At 39.6% G+C, this 18,548-nt stretch overlaps 1 protein-coding gene across 17 annotated transcripts in view; it reads right to left on the reverse strand.

The window, feature by feature from the left end:
• Positions 1-18,548, reverse strand: part of PTPRK (protein tyrosine phosphatase receptor type K) — a 3,469,591-nt gene that overhangs the window by 2,477,286 nt on the left and 973,757 nt on the right. For all 17 annotated transcript variants that reach the window (XM_044064217.1, XM_044064183.1, XM_044064208.1 and 14 more), the window contains exon 3: positions 17,395-17,666. In XM_044064217.1, coding sequence (XP_043920152.1) covers positions 17,395-17,666 — 272 coding nt within the window. The remainder of the gene's footprint in view (positions 1-17,394; positions 17,667-18,548) is intronic.

Here is an 18,548-nt window from a genome sequence, read left to right on the forward strand (position 1 = left end):
TGCACAACTTATATGAAAGTACTAAGAAGTGAAGTGATGTGATCAGACTAGGAGGAAGAGCTGAGAAAGGTTCAGGGAAAGGAGCTTGACATTAGCTGAAAGAGAGAGACCTCCTCCTCATGTACGCTAGGACGTCTGATGTTAGGGTTACAATAGCCAGTACATTAACTCTACTACTTCATACTATACAGAAAATCTTTATTTGTGGACAATGATCATGTTCCAAATTACTGATACCAGCCTGCACTTTGGGGCATAAAACACATTAAAACAATGTATACCCTCTGTCAACTGTAGCACTTGCTCAGGTCACCACGGTGACTAACCTCTAACTTTACCCATGAAGCACAATGCAAATCCTTGAAGCAGGGCCACACAGACATGAACAACGCATTAACTGTACATAAAGGCTAATGTCTCAAACAATAATGTTTTTGCTTCAAAATTATATCTGAAGTAACGGTGTGCACACTGATTTACTTTTTACTATGAAAGCACATTAACATGTCTCTTAGTTAAATTGGTAATGCAATCTAGGAAAATGGCACGCATTAAAATAAACGGCTTACCATTAGAAGGCAGAAAAATAAACTGAGAAACTACATATAACAGAACTATATTTCAAAAACTAACTAGCAAGTCAGGCTTTGCAGCATACTTTGCTATTGTAGCTGATGTCACTAGAAGCCTTGAATACCTTGGGATTTAAAATAGTTTGAGAATTCTTCTATTGCTTTCATGTAGTTTAATGCTTACAATAACATAAAAAAACTGCAAACAGCAACAAAAATCACAAACATTGATTTGCTGCTATTGCACTTAAACTGCAGACTCTTAAAAAAAAAAACATAGTTTAAGTAAAACAGCAACAGTATATAAAAATGATCTGGCATTTAGTTAAGACCAAATCCCCAGTAAGGTAAAATATTAATAAAGTGGATGTTGATGCAGAAAATGCGATAAGTGAACACTTACTCACTGCAGAAATAAAGATGATCTTCACTTCATTAGGTACGGCAAGTGACTGATTTCCTTACAGGAGGTGCACTTGGGTAAATATATAAAATAAAAGATTACATCTAGAAAGGGATGGAATGCATGGCTCTCATTACTACATCATCTGTCCTTCAACTTAGACCAGTTAACAGCTGCTCATCTTATATGTATTCTTAGCAATTTTATGACCAGTTTCAAACATTTTTGGGGTAATAAGGTTGAAACTGAAACTGAGCCCTTGGGACCTGCCTACTCCGATTAAATCATTTTTGTAATAAATTATCTGGCAGGTTGAGTTTTAAAACTCCCTAACAACTGGACAAATATCCTTACCCTCAGTAAACAAGTCATTACCCCAGCAATGCAAACAAATGTTAATTAACAGAAAGTCTCCATTCAGACCATGTAAAAACACATGCTGCATAGTTATTCCCATGTCTTCCTTTTGCTACAGGCTTTGTTTTCCAAAGCGACCTGTTTTAGAAGTGGCAATGTTATGATGCATTAGCACATCCTTCTCAATGTGGACTGCTTTCCTTGGCAATACAATTTGCCTTGTTCGATTGAATAAATGATGGCCTATGTGTTTCACCTTGTGTTGCCAAATACGACAGGCTGAAGAAACACAAAAGCTAGTACTGACTTTAAAAGATGTGCCACAGCACGATTTAAATACAGTCACAATGCTGACAATCTGTTGCAAATTAAGCACTCATTATTGGCATGTTTCATTAAATTCTAAAACTTAACTCCGCAATCCCACTGGGCAACGTTCAACAGACATAATACTGAAACAATACAATAAACTGCTCTGATCTCAAGAAGTCACCAAACAAATAAAAAAACACAAGTATTAGTTTTCACAGACATAAGAAATCTACACAGCAATGCTAACATTGAGTCTAAACAGCACTTGCCAAATGTTCATTCATTAGCCAAAAAGTGTTACTGAACAATGTAGCCCAGAAAATTCAAACCGAAGAGCCCTCCTGATTATGAAATTACTCAACAGAACAACCTTTGAAAAAAGTCTTGAATATTTCATGTAACTGCAATAAGATCTTGTGGGTGAGTAATTGAACACAAAACAGCAAGACAAGGATCACTGAAATCACACTAATCTATCCTGTAAATCCACACCAAGAAGGTGTCACCATTACACAGCTATTTCCATTCCATTTAGTTCTCCAGGACAGCTACCTTTCTTCACACTTTTGATGCATCCACAACATTTTGTGGGAATTCGTCTCACACATCCACAATGGTCTCAGCGTTCTTTAACCCGTTGCATCATTTGTAATTTCTTCTCACAGAATCCTCCTCTGGAACATTGGTCCCCTTCATATATGTGAATATCGATATCACATCTCCTCTCCCTCTTTTTCAAATGTGGTGTACAGGTTCTACTTCTTGTTATATATGGCCTTTTACTATCTTGGTAGTACTTCCACGGACAGTTTTAAAGTATTAGTATCCTTGCAGAAATCAGGCCTCCAGAGCAACACAAAATTCTCTCAACACATGTTATACTGATAAATGATTAACTTCTTCATTTACTGTTAGAATCATTTACATGATAGGATAATATTGGCTGTCATTTGGGACGTGAACCCAAGGCCAACAGTGTATTAGAGCCTCTGAACAGATAGGTGTTGAGTTTTCCCTGAAAAACTTGATCCTTGCAGCTTGGAAACCCATAGCAAGGTGATTAAGGTCAAATGAGAAACACAGATACAGAGAATGACCTCTGCTTAGGCACTGTGTGTGATTTATACACCTTAAAATGCACAGAAATGTGGACTACATGCAAGTGTCTTATATCAGTGAGTGTCTCGGCCTAGTTTATTTTTTTCATGCATTTCATCAGATTCTTAGCAGCCACATACATGTATTTTTATTCAAAATCTTTGCAGTGACTCCAACTTTACTCCACTCTTCCCCCTCAAACTTCGCTCAGGAAATATACTCAAACATAACTCCCTCTATTGTCCCTATGGAACAAGCCCTTAATGCTCTCGCTAAGACCAGGAACTCTCCATCAATGGGGCCAGACAATATCCCTTGATGCCTTCTAAATAGCATGAAATATGACCTATCAGGGCCTCTGGAATTACTATTTAACTGTAGCCTCCAAAAAGGCTTCGTGTCTTATGAATGGACAAAAGCAATAGTCATCCCTCTTCACAAAGATGGGCCATTTACAGACCCTGGAAACTACAGACCCATAAGTCTCACTAATCTTATATGTAAAGCCTTGGAAAGAAATATCATGGAGATGGTCAACAGAGATATAGTAAACCTCCAGACACTGGACCCAACCCAGTCTGGTTTTGTCAAGGGCAGATCATGCCTACTCAACCTGGTGGACTTTTTGGACGGCAAAATCATTCACACTGCCTACCTTGACCTGGCCAAGGAATTTGACACAATACCTCACTCAGGCATTGATGACAAACTCAAGAGGTTAGGTACAAACAGACAGGACCCTGGAAGATAGAATTGGGGAGTCCACTTCTACTAAGAGGCCAGTCACAAGTACAGTACCTCAAGGATCAGTCATTGGACCGCTCCTTTTTGGCATTTACTTCTCAGAAGTCAAGGCTAATGTCAGTGGTCTCTGGCTGACTAAATTTGCAGATGATTGCAAATTAGGAGCTGTCATTGAATCTCACACTGACACAAACGTTCTCCAGGAGGGGCTGACACAGACTAATAAATGGTGTCAGAGCCATGGACTAAAACTAAATGCCAAGAAATGCATAATAGTATCCTTTATGAAGTCATCCATCCCTGGTAACTATCACATTGACAACACACCCCTGAGAGTTGACCTAGTAGTCAGGGACTTGGGAACACACGCACATAATAATCTACCATTTGATCATCGCGTGTCTACAGTGGTGAGGAAATCATTCTATGTTACGCAACTTATAAACAAAGGTATGGCATCCAAGTTCAAGGAAGTCATTGTTCCACTGTATTCACATTCATCAGACCTTTCATTGAGTACAATGCACCCTTTGGGTATGTACCTTACCAGGCATATCCAACAACTGGAATGTCCACAGAGGTTCCTCACTAAAAGAATACAGGGCGTAAGTAATATATTCCTATGCAGACCACCTCAAGGCCCTATCCCTGTATTCTGTCTCCTACAGTTTTTTTGAGGGGAGATCTATGCCAGGCATTGTCAGACCTAACTCTGATGGATGATCTGCATATCCACAAAACAAACAGTAGCAGAATTACCCATTCAAAGACTTAAACCTTGCCTGTGATATAAAAAGGACCTGCTGGAGAGCGAGTTATGTATCCCAGAGACTACCCCATCTATGGAACAGGCTCCCTGTCCATGTGAAGCAGAGTTCCTCAGTAACCCAATTCAAGTGAAACTTGGGCAACTGGGTGGGAAACCAGAAATTCATCCCTGGTTTGGCACCTATGTCTCTATTACAAACAGGTGACCTGTAAATGTCAAAGATTTGGGTTGCATGGTTAGGTTTAAAAAGGCCTTTGTGGTCATCAGCCTAGTAAACACCTATGACTCAGCTTTGTGGTATGAAATGTTCTCCTAATGGATTAGCTGTGTACAGAAGAGGAGTGGGGACCACTTCATCTAATGTTTAGCTGGAAACAAAAGACAAACTTCATAAAATATTTTGATATTTCCATTTGCAAAATATCAGAGCATTATGGGATGTATGCAAATGTCCCACATTAATTACTTCATCTCAAAAGTTCAGTATTTTGTATTACATCAGCCCAGCTGGTGTGGGATAAATACAAGTAAGAAGGACCAAAACCGTGACATTTCTGATGTAAACAATGTAGGTGGCTGCTACTCATTTTCCCTTTCAACATAAAAGGTGGTGGTGACAGGGACTGCTCTATTTTACCATACATTCATGTCAAGAAGCACCTAAATGTTGAGAAGTTAATAGAAGCACAGGAATGCCAGGCTAGAAGACAGAGCATGAACTGCTTAGGACAAGCATTCTACTGCACAAGCAGCTGAGGTGCACATTTTTTGCTGGGCTTTAAATCTTTTTCCTGTGGTATTGCAAAACCTGCTTCATTTATGTTTCTCTGTTAGAGGATGTTTGCCATCAGTACAAACTAGAAATTTCTAGTGATGTTACTGAGTCATCTTTTCTTCCAGAAGCGTCAGTGCAGTATGTTGTGTAGGGCTTCTACATGCACAGTCACAGCATGTCTCTCCACCTAATTAAATCACTTTTTCTTCCTGCCGAGTTCTTTAATGCAGGAAGCCTACAAGCAGTCCTTCATAAAACGCAGATACTTGGTTCACGTACTGAAGTAGCTGTACTGAAATGATACAGTGAGTCTGATTCCAAGTCTGCATTACCTGATTAGCAGCTTGACATCCTGTCACTAGGTCTTAGCTAGATGTAGTCTGTCAGAAATTATTGTCAGAGGTAGTAAATTGCCACCTAATGTTTGTGAAATCTGATTTTAGGAATACTTTGTAATGAACGTGCCAGTGGTCTTTTGGCAGCTTCAGTGAGATGTTTTATTTTAATAATAAAGCACAAGCAGGGAAGCCGGGAGGGTACACTGCAGGTAATGTATCTGCAGACCATTTTTCTCTCCCTAACATCTTGTCAAATATTTACGTTATAATAATTACTTTGTGTATGATCGAAATTACAGCTGGTTCCTGTTTTAACAGACAGTTATCTGCACTGCTTAATGTATTTGCCAGAATGTGGCTCATCTGGGGGGCATTTCAGGCAATGAGACAGTTTTTAAAGTGGCATCACTTCCAAACTTTTTTTTTTTTTACATTTGGTTCTACAGATGCACAGGGAAGAATGACAGAGGTTATTCAATGGTGAAAAGGCAAAGCAGGATGGGCAACACCCATGACTTCTTTCCCACATTTATTTTTGCAGTCTCCATGGTTAAATTTACTATAGTGTATATGGGTTTACCTTCAAAATGCCGGCGGCTGGAACATCAAACCCACTTCCGCGAAATCCAAACTGTGCCTTCTTAAAACTCGAATGCCGATGTTCTGAACCGCAAAAATATCGCCCCCTTTTTGACCCGTGTTAGCACTTGTTTGTAGATGTGGCGCGGTCAGAAATGTTGACGTTCAAGGTTTTTTAAAATTTGTGCATTTTCTGAAGTTTGGGTTTCACAGAAATGTTTTGGTGGCATGGCCGTTTGACTACGTACATTCAACATTTTAAAGGTAAACCTGTATATGGCATGTCAAAACATAAAATATGTGTGTGTGTGTGTATATATATATGTGTGTGTGTGTGTGTGTGTGTGTGTGTGTACACACACAGATAAGAAACCAGTCAATCTGTAAAGATGGTATAAATGCTTTACTGTGACAGCAGCCTGTATGAAATCCACTAAAATTGAGTATCACAAATTATTACAGAACTGTGAGTGACAAGATGTCACAGACAGCAAATGCAGCACAGCTTCCACTGGGCACAGCATGGGACAACGTATTACCAGGAAAAACTTCTCAGATCAACAGTGGGCATGAAGTTGTGTTTTAACTCCCGCAGTGTGGGGTGCAAGTGGATCTCAACATTCAGTACTGATCTTACACACACACACACACACACACACACACACACACACACACACACACACACACACACACTGTGGAAAGGGTGGAAGCCTCATCCAGACATCTGAATAATGCAATATGTGACCTCAGTTCTTGAGCTGTGAACAAACACAGCAGATCCCTAGTATCACACGCATTTTTGTGCTACTTGTGGGAACCAACTCTTTCATTCTCTGGCACACACACAACTGAATAAAGTTGTCTATAGGGTTGTAAATGTTAACTATTAACGCAAAAGTATGTCTACAAGAATACATTCCCCTAAATGATTGCTGGATTTGATATAAAATGTTAAATTTGTCTAAAAGTGCTAAAATATTGGTTAAGATTAAGTACCTTGAAGAGACTGGGAACATAAATCATAAAGGTAAAATCTGCCTGAATGAGTAAGTACTTTGAAAGGACTGTGAACATTAATTAAAAAAAATATATTAAAATCTGCCTATAAAATCCGCAGCAGAAATGGGGACATTAATCTTAAATGCTAAAAACAACGAATACTTTGAAGAGACTGAACTTAACAGTTTAAAGAGCTAAAGCTAAAAAAACAAAAGAGCAAAGCACAACGTTGTAGGGCTATATTTCCATTCTAAGTCACAATTTCTTTATCCAGTTATGTGATAAATGGAGCCAACTACACTTAATCTGATTTCAAAATCAGGAGGAGCAAAGAACTGTGGGAAGTTCAATTACAAAAACTTAAACAATGTGTTGAATTGGAAATGGTAAAAAGCTATCCTGATTGGTCCTTAAAATTCATGTTCCATAAATACTAAAAAGTAAAAATGCTTAAGCTGGTCATGTCTGCTTAACTGCAACACAAGCCTCATCAAAAAGTGAACAGTACCTCCTACACAGACAGCTGAACAGAACAGAAAACTCCCTAATATGCCAAAAGGAAAAAAAACTCTATGTGTGAAGCTGACTTGGTAACGACTGGGGATCCAAAAGGGTTACCTGCACAGAGAGCTATGCATGTCAGTCAATCCATGTACTGAACTGCTTATTCATAATGGCAAGAATTTTCCCCTCACAGTAAAATGTCCAGAAAATGGCCAGACTAATATGTGATCATAATCACCAAGAAAAGTGAAAAATGCTATGCTTGGGCACTAGAGGAGCTGGGAGGGGGTAGATAGGAAGGAGCAGTCCTTGCTGGCTCACCAACTGCCGAAGGGAAGGATTTATGCCTGCAATATGACACGTCCCCAATGATAAAGACAGTACCACAGTAGGATGACAGATGGCCATTACTATTTCAGCACTGTGGAGAGGGGGTGAACTGACATTATATGCAATGAATGGTGCACATGGCTTCAGTAGCTCCACCCAGTTAAGGTATCTTAAAAAATCTACTAGCATGGAAAATAGCATATGTGATACTACTGGCTGCTGTGGTCCAGTTCCTCTTCCCATACCATAAGTTGTGTGGTTCTAGACCCAGGAGACAGTGATGGGGACATTACAAAGAAAAACGGCATGGCCAAGCAGCTGACTGTCAACTGGAACACATGAAAAATGGGACAGAAAATGTAAAATCCCTACTGAATGAATATGGATATCTGCTGCCATTTCACTCACAATACCATATGGACGGTTTCAAGAGCTCTAGATGTCACAGGGTGAGCTTGTCTCCTTGACATGCAAAGGATGACTGCAGGATGCTCCTTAAAATAAATAAAATAAAACAGTCCACACCACTTTCATTTCTATTTTTTTTTGGGGGGGGGAGCAAATCACCAAAGAGAGTGTGCGCATTCAGTCTAGGAAGACAGAAGAGAACTATTCAGGTTGAAGTGCAGGTATTCTCCTCAAAGAGGAGAGGCCCTAGAATAAAATCAGAGTAGTTTCCCTACAACACACAGCCACACATTTACATGCACAGGTACAATGGGAGTAGGAAGCTCTTAGGGGATTGATGGGAGGAGCCTTCAGTGTAGCAGTGAGATCCTTGCATTCAAACATCTACTATTAATGAAGGCCCATACAAGTATACTACACCATAGGGGTACTTCTACAGTACTACTCATAATGCTTAGGAAAACTACTAAAGCAACAGGAAACATGGCTGAAGATCTAGGATGCAAGAACCTATATGCCCCGCAAGACTGCACTGGCAAACTCAGCTATGCTCCTGGTTTACGTGTTTGTCTTGTAATGTCTGTGAAGGTTGTGAATGATGGTCCGGGTAGAAGACTCAGAATAATTTGCATAGACAAGTTTATGTCTTCCCAGTTTAAGCACGTGGTAATCCCTGTAGCCATCTTCAAACTTAAAGGTGGAGAAAGGGGGAGGAGCTTGCATGAGGTTGGAGTGGGTAAAGGGGTTGGGGGAGGTCTGTAAAATCACAGTTACCCCATACTTGTGTGCAAGGCTTGCATCCCCCTCACACACACACACACAGGCTTTCCTTGGTGGTTTCCCTGACATTTCTTTCTCAGCAGTATAGACCCAATAGCTCCACTTCCTGCACCACACTGACCTATACATTCCTGAATCAGTTCTTCCTTTGTTGAGGCAACCTCCTGACTAAACAGCACACCACCTGCTATTCAGGCACACTAAGCTTATAATGATGTGGTATTAAACCTGCATTCCCCACAGGTGTCACCAATGCAGTGAGCCAGGCAGCCTCCCTTCCAACAGGATGGGTGAGGCAGCGTTGGCACCTCATTCCCATCCTTTTCTCTTGGTCTTAGAATCTCCCATGGCACTAAGTGAATGTGAGTTGTCTGAAGTGCAGTCAGGGCTTTATCTTTCTGAGCCACAGGGTTGAGTCTTGCCTTTTGATTTTTTACTTATAACTGGTTCTTTATTCCTTTCACTGATCTAGCTTTCCCTGCTGTAATGGTAAAGGCCGGGCTTGGATTATCTCCAGTCGCCTCTTAGGATTGACAGAGCTGTTCAACATTCTACATAGTCTTGTCCCTTTCTTCCAATGTCCCAATTGTTCATTGATGCACTGAGAAATTGTGCACTGACATCCTCTGGCAGCCAGACATATCGTCTTATTAATACACCCATAGCGGTCACCTCAGAAGCTTAATCAACAGCATTACAACCATGCTTAAAATGTTTTGCCGCAAAGTGCGAGAATGACCTCAAACAACTTCACTCACAGGTACTAATCAGACACCACTCTAGTCATCTCAGTCATTTTTGTTTGGGAGATGGGCAAATGGCAACATGGACTCTTCAGGTGAATATCATACCCATATTTATCATTTATTTGCCAATTACACGGACGTAAAACCCAAAGGATTCTGGATACACAGAACCCATGGCTAAAAGAACATTAGCCAGAGAATGCCCCAGAGCACTGGAGTACATGGAGTATGATACTCTTAACATAATCCTGGCAAGATGTGCATGAGAAAACACCAGTGGTAATCAGGATCTACTTTCAGCAAACACTCAGCTTCCTTGGGGCAAGGGTCTGAAAATACAGTTCCTTGGAGGCTGACAAAAACAATCATTCTCATGGGCTCCCAAACCAAGAGGAACAGCTACCAACGGATTTAAAGGTATGCAACTCCATCATAACAAATTCAGCACTACATTTAGTGTGTTTGATTTAAAGGGGACAACCATCTTTTTCCTATTATTGTACATATTATAGAATGAATTTATTTATATATATATATATATATATATATATATATATATATATATATGTGTGTGTGTTTGTGTGTGTGTGTATGCATGTATATATGCATATATTACATATGTGTGTATGTATGTAATAAATATATTTTTTCACCGTATTTTAAAGCTCCAAACATCACTGGAACTATATTTCATGATTAAATACATCGATTACATATATGTGTGTGTTTGAACTACACAAAAGTATATATGTAAAATAATTTGAAAAAATGTGTGTTCAATAACATAATATCAAAAACCTTATACAGATCATTACAGCTCTGAGCTATCAAACACATTGCATAATGTATACACCAAGGGCTGTATTAAGTATTAAGTATTCATCTGATCTGATTTTGAGGCTTAATTATTTTTATCAATTATGATTGGTTATAAATGTGATGTCACTGACCCGACCTGTAGCTCTGTTCAAGTCTTTTGGCTTTAAGGACAAAAACGATGTTTGAGAAGTTGGGAGTTAAATACATACTTTAATTCTTGTTCATATAAAGTATTTTACATGACCTTATCCAGTTTCTATTCTTTTTTGGGATCACTTCCAGCACATGTTTTGTGGTTTGAGACGTGTGCATTTCTACCTTTTTCTTAAAGGAGAACTCCAATCTCCTACAGTTTAATTTAACACTTGGATTGCTTTTCTCTCTAATATAGGGTTCCAGTACTGTGTAAGTAACTGAAACCTGCTTATAACTTTATAAAACTTCCATTTCCTTGCCATGGAATTGAAAGAGGGGAGAAGACCACCCACTTTTCTTTAAGCTCCTCTCACATAATTTGCAGGGAAATTTGTCTACACCTGCAAGACGTGCTACAGAGAAATTTGTAGTTGGGTACTGCTGACAATCTTATACAGGTAATTAGTCCTGTTAATGCCAAGACCGTAGGCTGCTGTAAACAAGACAGAGAGGTGTGAAACTGTTTTTCACCGTCTTTATTATAGAGAGTAAGAGAACTTACACTGATTCATAGCTGCTTCCAATGTAGCCATGCTTTTCATAGCAAAACAGCGCAATTAGATCAGTCAATGGTTCAAAGGCAGTTGTCACCTCTTTTGACAAATTTACATAAGCAACACCACAGTATTGATATACTAAGCTTTAAACTTTAAATGTTCTTTATTTATACTAACTTACATTTTAATATGACTTGAATATAGTATCAAAGATGTCTGATAGAGAAAAATCAGAATTTTTATTTTTGTTAAATATGCTGACACTTTGCAAGAATTATAAAAGTGTGGGGGGAGGGGACTGTCGATTCATCTTGGGCTACAAAAAGATACTATTAACAAAAGCCTGCAATTTAGCCATTGTTTTGGTTGCAGCTCTGCAATTCCTCAGTATACTGCAAAATAAGCCATGAAATGCAGGTAAATTAGGGCCATTCAATAAATAAAAAAGGCAGTCCACTTACAGACAGTATATAAAATGACTGTGACTAACACTAACCCCATTATATGTCAACGGCATGGGCCTACACCACTACTTCCTTAATGTCTAGCATGACTCATAAAGCACACATGAAATGGATTATGGGAAAGAGAATTGCCTGAAGAAACATAATATCACACTGACAGGACAAGCCCCACTAAAAACTATTTTGCAGAAAATGTATTAAAATTCTATAAAGAAGCAGTCAGAGTGATTTTGAAGTGTTGAAACAGATCAGAAAACAGAGGCAGAAGGAAAAGTAGATTTGTTCTAAGGTGGAGTTTCCTTTAAGTTAAGGGGATAGGTGACTGGGTGCCCCAACCCTAGGATGGCTACAGGAGGCAGACAGCGAGAGAGAGAAAAACATTACTGAAATAATGAGCAAACTTAAAAACCTACAATTATGGTAAGTTCTTAAACACATATGTGCTATGCACATTGTAATGCTCACTGCTGAGGTACTCAAAATACTTGGGAAGATTGCCAAAGCTTATGTATCAGTTTGTGTTGGGTCTATATTATAACAACGAACGATCAAATGATCAAACGTTGTTATATCGTACTCAAAAGCTTGAATTCACAACACATCGAACTACCAGAACAGCAATTCTTTTCCCAGGGGAAAAAATCTCTGTTCCCCCCCCCCCCAAAAAAAAAAAACACAATTCAAACATAAAGTGGGGGGGCTTCACCCACAAACCCCCCTACTTAAATATACCAACTCCAAGACCGCACTACAGTGCCGAAAACGGCAAAGTGATGGAAGCGGCCAAGCAACTTCTTTCCCAGGGAAAGAATGTGCGTATATGCCACTTCGTCATTTTGCGTTTTTGACATTTGAAGTTCGACCAAGATGCATTCGACAAAATGCATCTTCGGTCTTCTGATAGGAACCCTTTGTGTCTAGCCCTAAGATGTGATCTGTAAAAAGTAAAAAACAATATTGCCATGGCAAAACCTGTTGTACCTCTGGAGGAAATGTCCAGGCTATAACACCTAGTCATTTGTCTACACCTTTTCTAAGTCTACCTGCCTGGTGACCTCTCTAACATCTAAGGCAGACAGTAGGGACTTGTGTGGCTCTTGTGGAATGGGACTGGTACAGTCTTGTCATGGAAAGAGTAATAGAAGATATAGTAAGGCAGCTATTCTGAGATGGTCTGTTTAGAATAAGGCCTGCCCTCCCTACCCTTTGCAAAGGCAATAAATAGCTGGTCTGATTTCCTTCCTACATTACTCATTTGAATGTAAAATATCAGCTTCCTACGCCCATCCAGGGAGTTTCAGGATCTCTTTTCCTTGTTGTAGGAGGTAAGAGAGAATGCAGTGAGAGTAATGAACTTACTTTGAGAAACTTCTCAAAATACCTTGGGCATGAAGGTGGGACTGACGTGGAATGTTACCTTGTGTCCCTGTGGAAGATGAGAAAGTGCTGTTTGCATATGATGGCCTGCAATCTGGATACCACCTAGCAGACACAACTGCCACTAAGAAAATAAATAAATAAATAAAATATATCTATATATTTCCAGGTCAAACATTTGAGGGGTACATCAGTAGCTGGCTAACAGGAAATAAAGGGAGGATCCCAAAATAGGCAGGGTGAGATTGCAGACACATGTAATTTCACTGAGGCATAAGACAATCCTGATCCATAAAGATGTGACAGGCATTTAAAGATCAAGCACAATTAACTATGCTTACAGTTCAGACCCTCTCTGGCACCAAAGGGAAGACTCTATTTTGCTCGTTGTGGTTATGTTTGAGTTTCTAGCATCCCTTAAGATAACAAGCACATCCCCAGAAAATATATGCCTAAAGAGGATGGCAGTTATCAACGTAAATGCTCAGTCTTAGTATCTTCAAGTTGGAGAATATGAGTGAGCCCTCATTTTAGGTCAAGGGGTCCACATGTTGATAGCAGAGAACAGGCGGTATCATTACCATACTCAACAGGAGGGCAAACCAGGGCCATCTTAGTAAGTAGTACGTAAAGTATCATTACTGGCTGGTTCTTTGCCTTGTGTGCTACCTCAAAGAGAAGGACTGAAACGACATATGTACAGAAACAGGACTGCCCAGTTTACTGAGAAGGCATATGTCATGCAGTCTGCTGAGTGGGGCAAACTTTTCAGAGCAGTTTTTGTTGAAGAAGCAAGAAAGTGTACTTCTGGTATACCCTAACCTGTGTGCCAAAATCCATTAACAGATCCATATTCCATACACCATTTAACTACCTTAGCACTCATTTGGCTACTCTGTGACCTTTGAATAAGTTACTTAACCAGACACTGTTCCTGAGTCACCCCTGAAAAGGTTAGGTAAGGTACAGTAAAACAACTTAACCATCATGTCAACCATCAACCAGGATTGTGCACCTATTAGGCCTACTTGGTAAGCAATCCCTGTTCAGCACATATTTATGAGGGTCTGTCTGTTTTTTGTTGAAGTGGTCTGCTAGGAAGTTTTCCTAAAAAGAGATGCAAAATGCCCAGAGTGTCATGCCTGGGGAACACCACAGAACCTTGATTTTTGCATAAACAGTAGCCAGTATCACTGCCCCAAAATTAAAAACAATGTGCCACGACTAATTTTCCTCTACTATTTTTCAAACTGTCCTAGACAACCTCCAATTTTCTGGGTGAGGATGGATGAGAGAGAAGAGGTGGGTTTGAGGTGATGGAGACAGCTCTGTTGATCAATAGCTGTTCCCTTGTGGGGTCTGTTATCTAGAGGCCGTCAAGCTTCTCTTTTTCATCAACTAACCATTTTCCTTTGAATGGGCTTTTCTTGCCCCTTTAGCTACTTGCACTGTTCTTGCCTACAGTGGAATGGAAAGCTCTTAGCAACGTTCTCAAGTACACAATCTAGGAACCACCACCACAGTCCTCAGTTATCAAGACACAGATGTCAGAACCAGAAGCTCACAGAGGGGGAATCTAGCCCAACTCACTGCTGCAGGATTTCACTCGGGCGAACGTGCCATTGTCAGTGCGCGTGACCGCCTCCTGAAGAACATCACTATAAGCCACAGAGTCAGAGGCTGCCACACTGCCTCACTGGACCACATGCTCTCAACCATGGGTAGTCTTCAGCTACCTTGGAAATGTCACTGGCCTCCCTCTACTCTTCCTCTCCTCGATGCTTCACTTTTCATTCTTTAAGCAAGACACTCAGGAATGACCTTGCTGACCATGCCAGTCCTAGAGAAGATGCGCATTCTTTTTTGATTCAGACAGTTCTGGATAGACTTCCCTCTCTGCTTAATGGTCCTCATGTTTTAACCTAGCACAATAGGGGAGAAAAGGTGGTGATGTGCTCTATCCTCAAGCAGATTGCATAGTAACTGTTAAGTGTCTTTGTCCCAGACTTGCTTCTAATAAGTAGCACTGTTATTAATGTTAGAGACTGACACATATATAGCTTTGACTTGCAACATAAAATATATAGTAAGATTTTTCCATCAACAAGACACTTGCCTGTTGCCTGGAAGCAATGTCGAAGTGATGGACTGGCTATGCTAGCAATTCTTATTCTTATTCGCAAATATTTAGTATCTCACGCAATGGTTACACCTGATGAACATAATTTGTTCATGGAAAGATACTAACTTGCATTCTTTCATTATCAGTAGATCAAGCGCTTCAGCAGACATGTCGCATCTATTATAATATCTAGGTTAAAGCAATGCTGCTTATTTGCTTTGAGCTTCTCTGTCCCAATCTCTAACTGATCCTCTTCCTCCAAATCCATTCAAATTGTGTGCGTGTGCATCACATTCATGTACACTATGAATTCTAACACTTAACGTGTCCAAAAATCACCACTATGGCTCTTTTCCACAATATGTATTCTTTTCAGATACAATGTAGTGTTTTACATTTTACAGAAAATATTCAGGGACTTCTCTAGCCACAGGTCTTTGTATAGCTGACCTGGTGCAGATAATTTTCTTTTAACAAGCTTACAACTACATCTCTGACTTTAACAACAATGCTCTACAAGATTCTTCACACTTAATTACTTAATTTCACTTAGTTTTCGAAAAAAAAATCTGGTTTACTTTCACAAGCAGTTCTACACCTCTGACTTTTCTGTAAAGTACACAGAAGTAACTTCCCTCTTCTACAGTTGTACTGTTTACTTAATGTTAATTCTGTTTCTCACACCAGTGTGCTTCTCTCGCTGGTCATTCTGAATACCACACACAATTCTATTTCACATTAAGGATCATATAACCTACAACACACATTGTTTGGCATAATAGTAACAGTTTTTGATGGGACCTTGTTCCTTCATGAAGAAATGTAGATTTGTTTGTACTCGGGGAAATAACTCAAAACTTCTGTGTCAAATCACTGCTATAGTCTCACTCCCTCTTACAAAGATACACAAACCTCACATTTAAGGCATAGTTGATGCTCAAAGTCACACACCACTTGGTTCACTGTGATTTACAGTTATAAGGAAGAAATCAAACATATCTGCTAACCAAACTAAACAGGAATGCTTGCAAGACAGGCAGCTGGACATATCCTATCCAGGACAGACAGACACTTCATTTACTATGCTTAGAAACGTTCTTCGCTGGAGTGCCTTCTGTGTGGAGTCTGCATGTCCTCCCCGCGGTCGAGTGGCCTCTGAAAGACATGCGTGAATGGGTGTGCTTTCGCTGAAGGTTGGGCGTCGGGTTGGCAACTCGGCACCATAAAAAATCTACTGCCAATCATTAGCGGACTGGAGTTCCACTGTGGCGACCCCTAACCGGGAAAAGACAAAAAGACAAACAAACAAGAAACGTTCTTCGCTAGATCCAAAACAAGGAAGTGCAAATTCCATTAAAGAATATGACAGTCAAGTAATTACAGAACCTTTACTTTCTGTTCCTAATGAGGACAATAAATGTAGACTTGGAGGAACACACAATGTCAGCAGTAATTAAACGGGTTTTCTTTTTTTTGGGGGGGGGGGCAGTTTATTGTCCCAGAATTCACTAGTCTTGTAGACAAGTGTCAGGATCCATGTATAAAGTGTACAACTTTTTTTCTTCTAGTGAAAGGGCTGTAGTGCAACTTTCAGTAGTTAACAGCAACTTGATTACATGAACCATGTCAAACATATTGAGCAAAGCTTCAGTGGAACACCTCCCAAATCTCCTGTGCAATGCCTCAGGTGTATCAACCTATAATTTCAGCATTTCAAGCTGAAGCCAAAACACATACTAAGGTATGTATACTTGTCAAATCAACTGTCTGAGCCACAGAACCTAGCTTACTGAACAGGACATTATTACCAAGAGTTTTTAGAACTTCCAGGAAGGTTTTGTGATCTCTGTATTGGTTATAATAACTGCATGCCACCCTCATGATTAAACAAATGTTGATTGTTTTTTTGATTGCTTGGATTTGTTTTGCTGAACAAACCGATCAGACTTGCAACATCCTATGCCAAATATAAACTTTGCATTATACTGGAAATGAAATGTCAGTTTCATCTCACAAAGCAGCACAAACTTGTATCTTCTGCTATAATACAACCATTACTATCTGTGGTTATACAGTTTGTAACAGTCTAGAGTGACAGAATGTCTACTTATAACTACAAATGTTTTCTCTGAAATAAAGTTGATGAGTAACATGCAAATATAATAGGCTAAAACAAAAATGATCATGTTTTTTTTTAAATTCTTACCCGATATTCATTTGGCCAGAAAGTACTAATTGCCAGTTCAGCTCGTAGCCAGTCTCTGCCTGTGGAACCAGTCACATTCCAGATGGGATTAGCAAGCGGTCCTTTGTTCACCTGTACAAAGATGTTAAGTGTCCCGGGGCTTGAACCACTCTTGCTGTATAACAGATAGCTGAAATCTATGCAGTGAGTGTCATTTTCCTTCATTGCCGGAAGCTGTAGCCGTGCCCTCTCTCCAGGATCGTGTTCACTGGAATCAACTATCATGTAAGACCCTAAAGGAGAAACAAAAAAAAAATTATCCTATAATAATAGAAAAAAATAAATGGTAGCATAAATGCTGCTGAAATTTTAGATCACTGCAATTCCTGTGTGTTTTAAGTTGCACAGGCCAACGTTTTTTTTTTTATATAGAGTGAAAATGCAGTGCAAGTACCAAAAACACATTCTGAAAGGTTACAGTTTTCTTTACAATTAGCTGCTAGTTTTGATTTTTCTTAAATATAGGACTATTACGTTTCCAAACAGCATAATTTTGACCTTCTCAGTTGACTCTCTTCCAATTGCAAATGAGTAGGCTCAAAGAAAGGGTCTGATGGTCATCAGGCAACAGTGGCAAAAGCATAAAAAATGCTCACCATGTGTGCAGAAATCTTAAAAACTGCCTACTGGGGGGGGAGGTCATCTTCCTCCTGCTGGTTAGTACCCATTGCAAACATTTCAGCAACCATACTCCCCACACTGTCATCTCTGACTATGCCATCACCACAGTGTTGAAGTGTTGATGTCTTTCAACTAGGATGAACCAAACTTCTTGAAAGTAAATTACGTAACAGAAACTGATATCCAAAAATATGCATGTTGACTAAACAAAGCAAACAGTGTGCCCATTGTAAATCCAGCATTAACCCTAAGAGCAAGTCTGGATATCTGTCCAAAACAGAACAAAAGTCAATGTGGCTGTAGCTACTAGAAGTAAAAGTTAGTGTTAACATGAAACGTATGTAAAAACACAGAGGAAAATAAAACACATGCACTTCTTAGTCCATAGAAACAGTAGCACAAACTATGCAGCTGTCAGCCTGTAACTATCTTACAAATGGACAATACATTAGGAAATTGTCCATGGCGGCAGAAAATGGCAAAAACAGACTACT

The sequence above is a fragment of the Protopterus annectens genome, chromosome 1.part0, assembly GCF_019279795.1.
Source record: "Protopterus annectens isolate FY-2018-M chromosome 1.part0, PAN1.0, whole genome shotgun sequence".
In the NCBI taxonomy this organism is placed as follows: Eukaryota; Metazoa; Chordata; order Ceratodontiformes; family Protopteridae; genus Protopterus; species Protopterus annectens.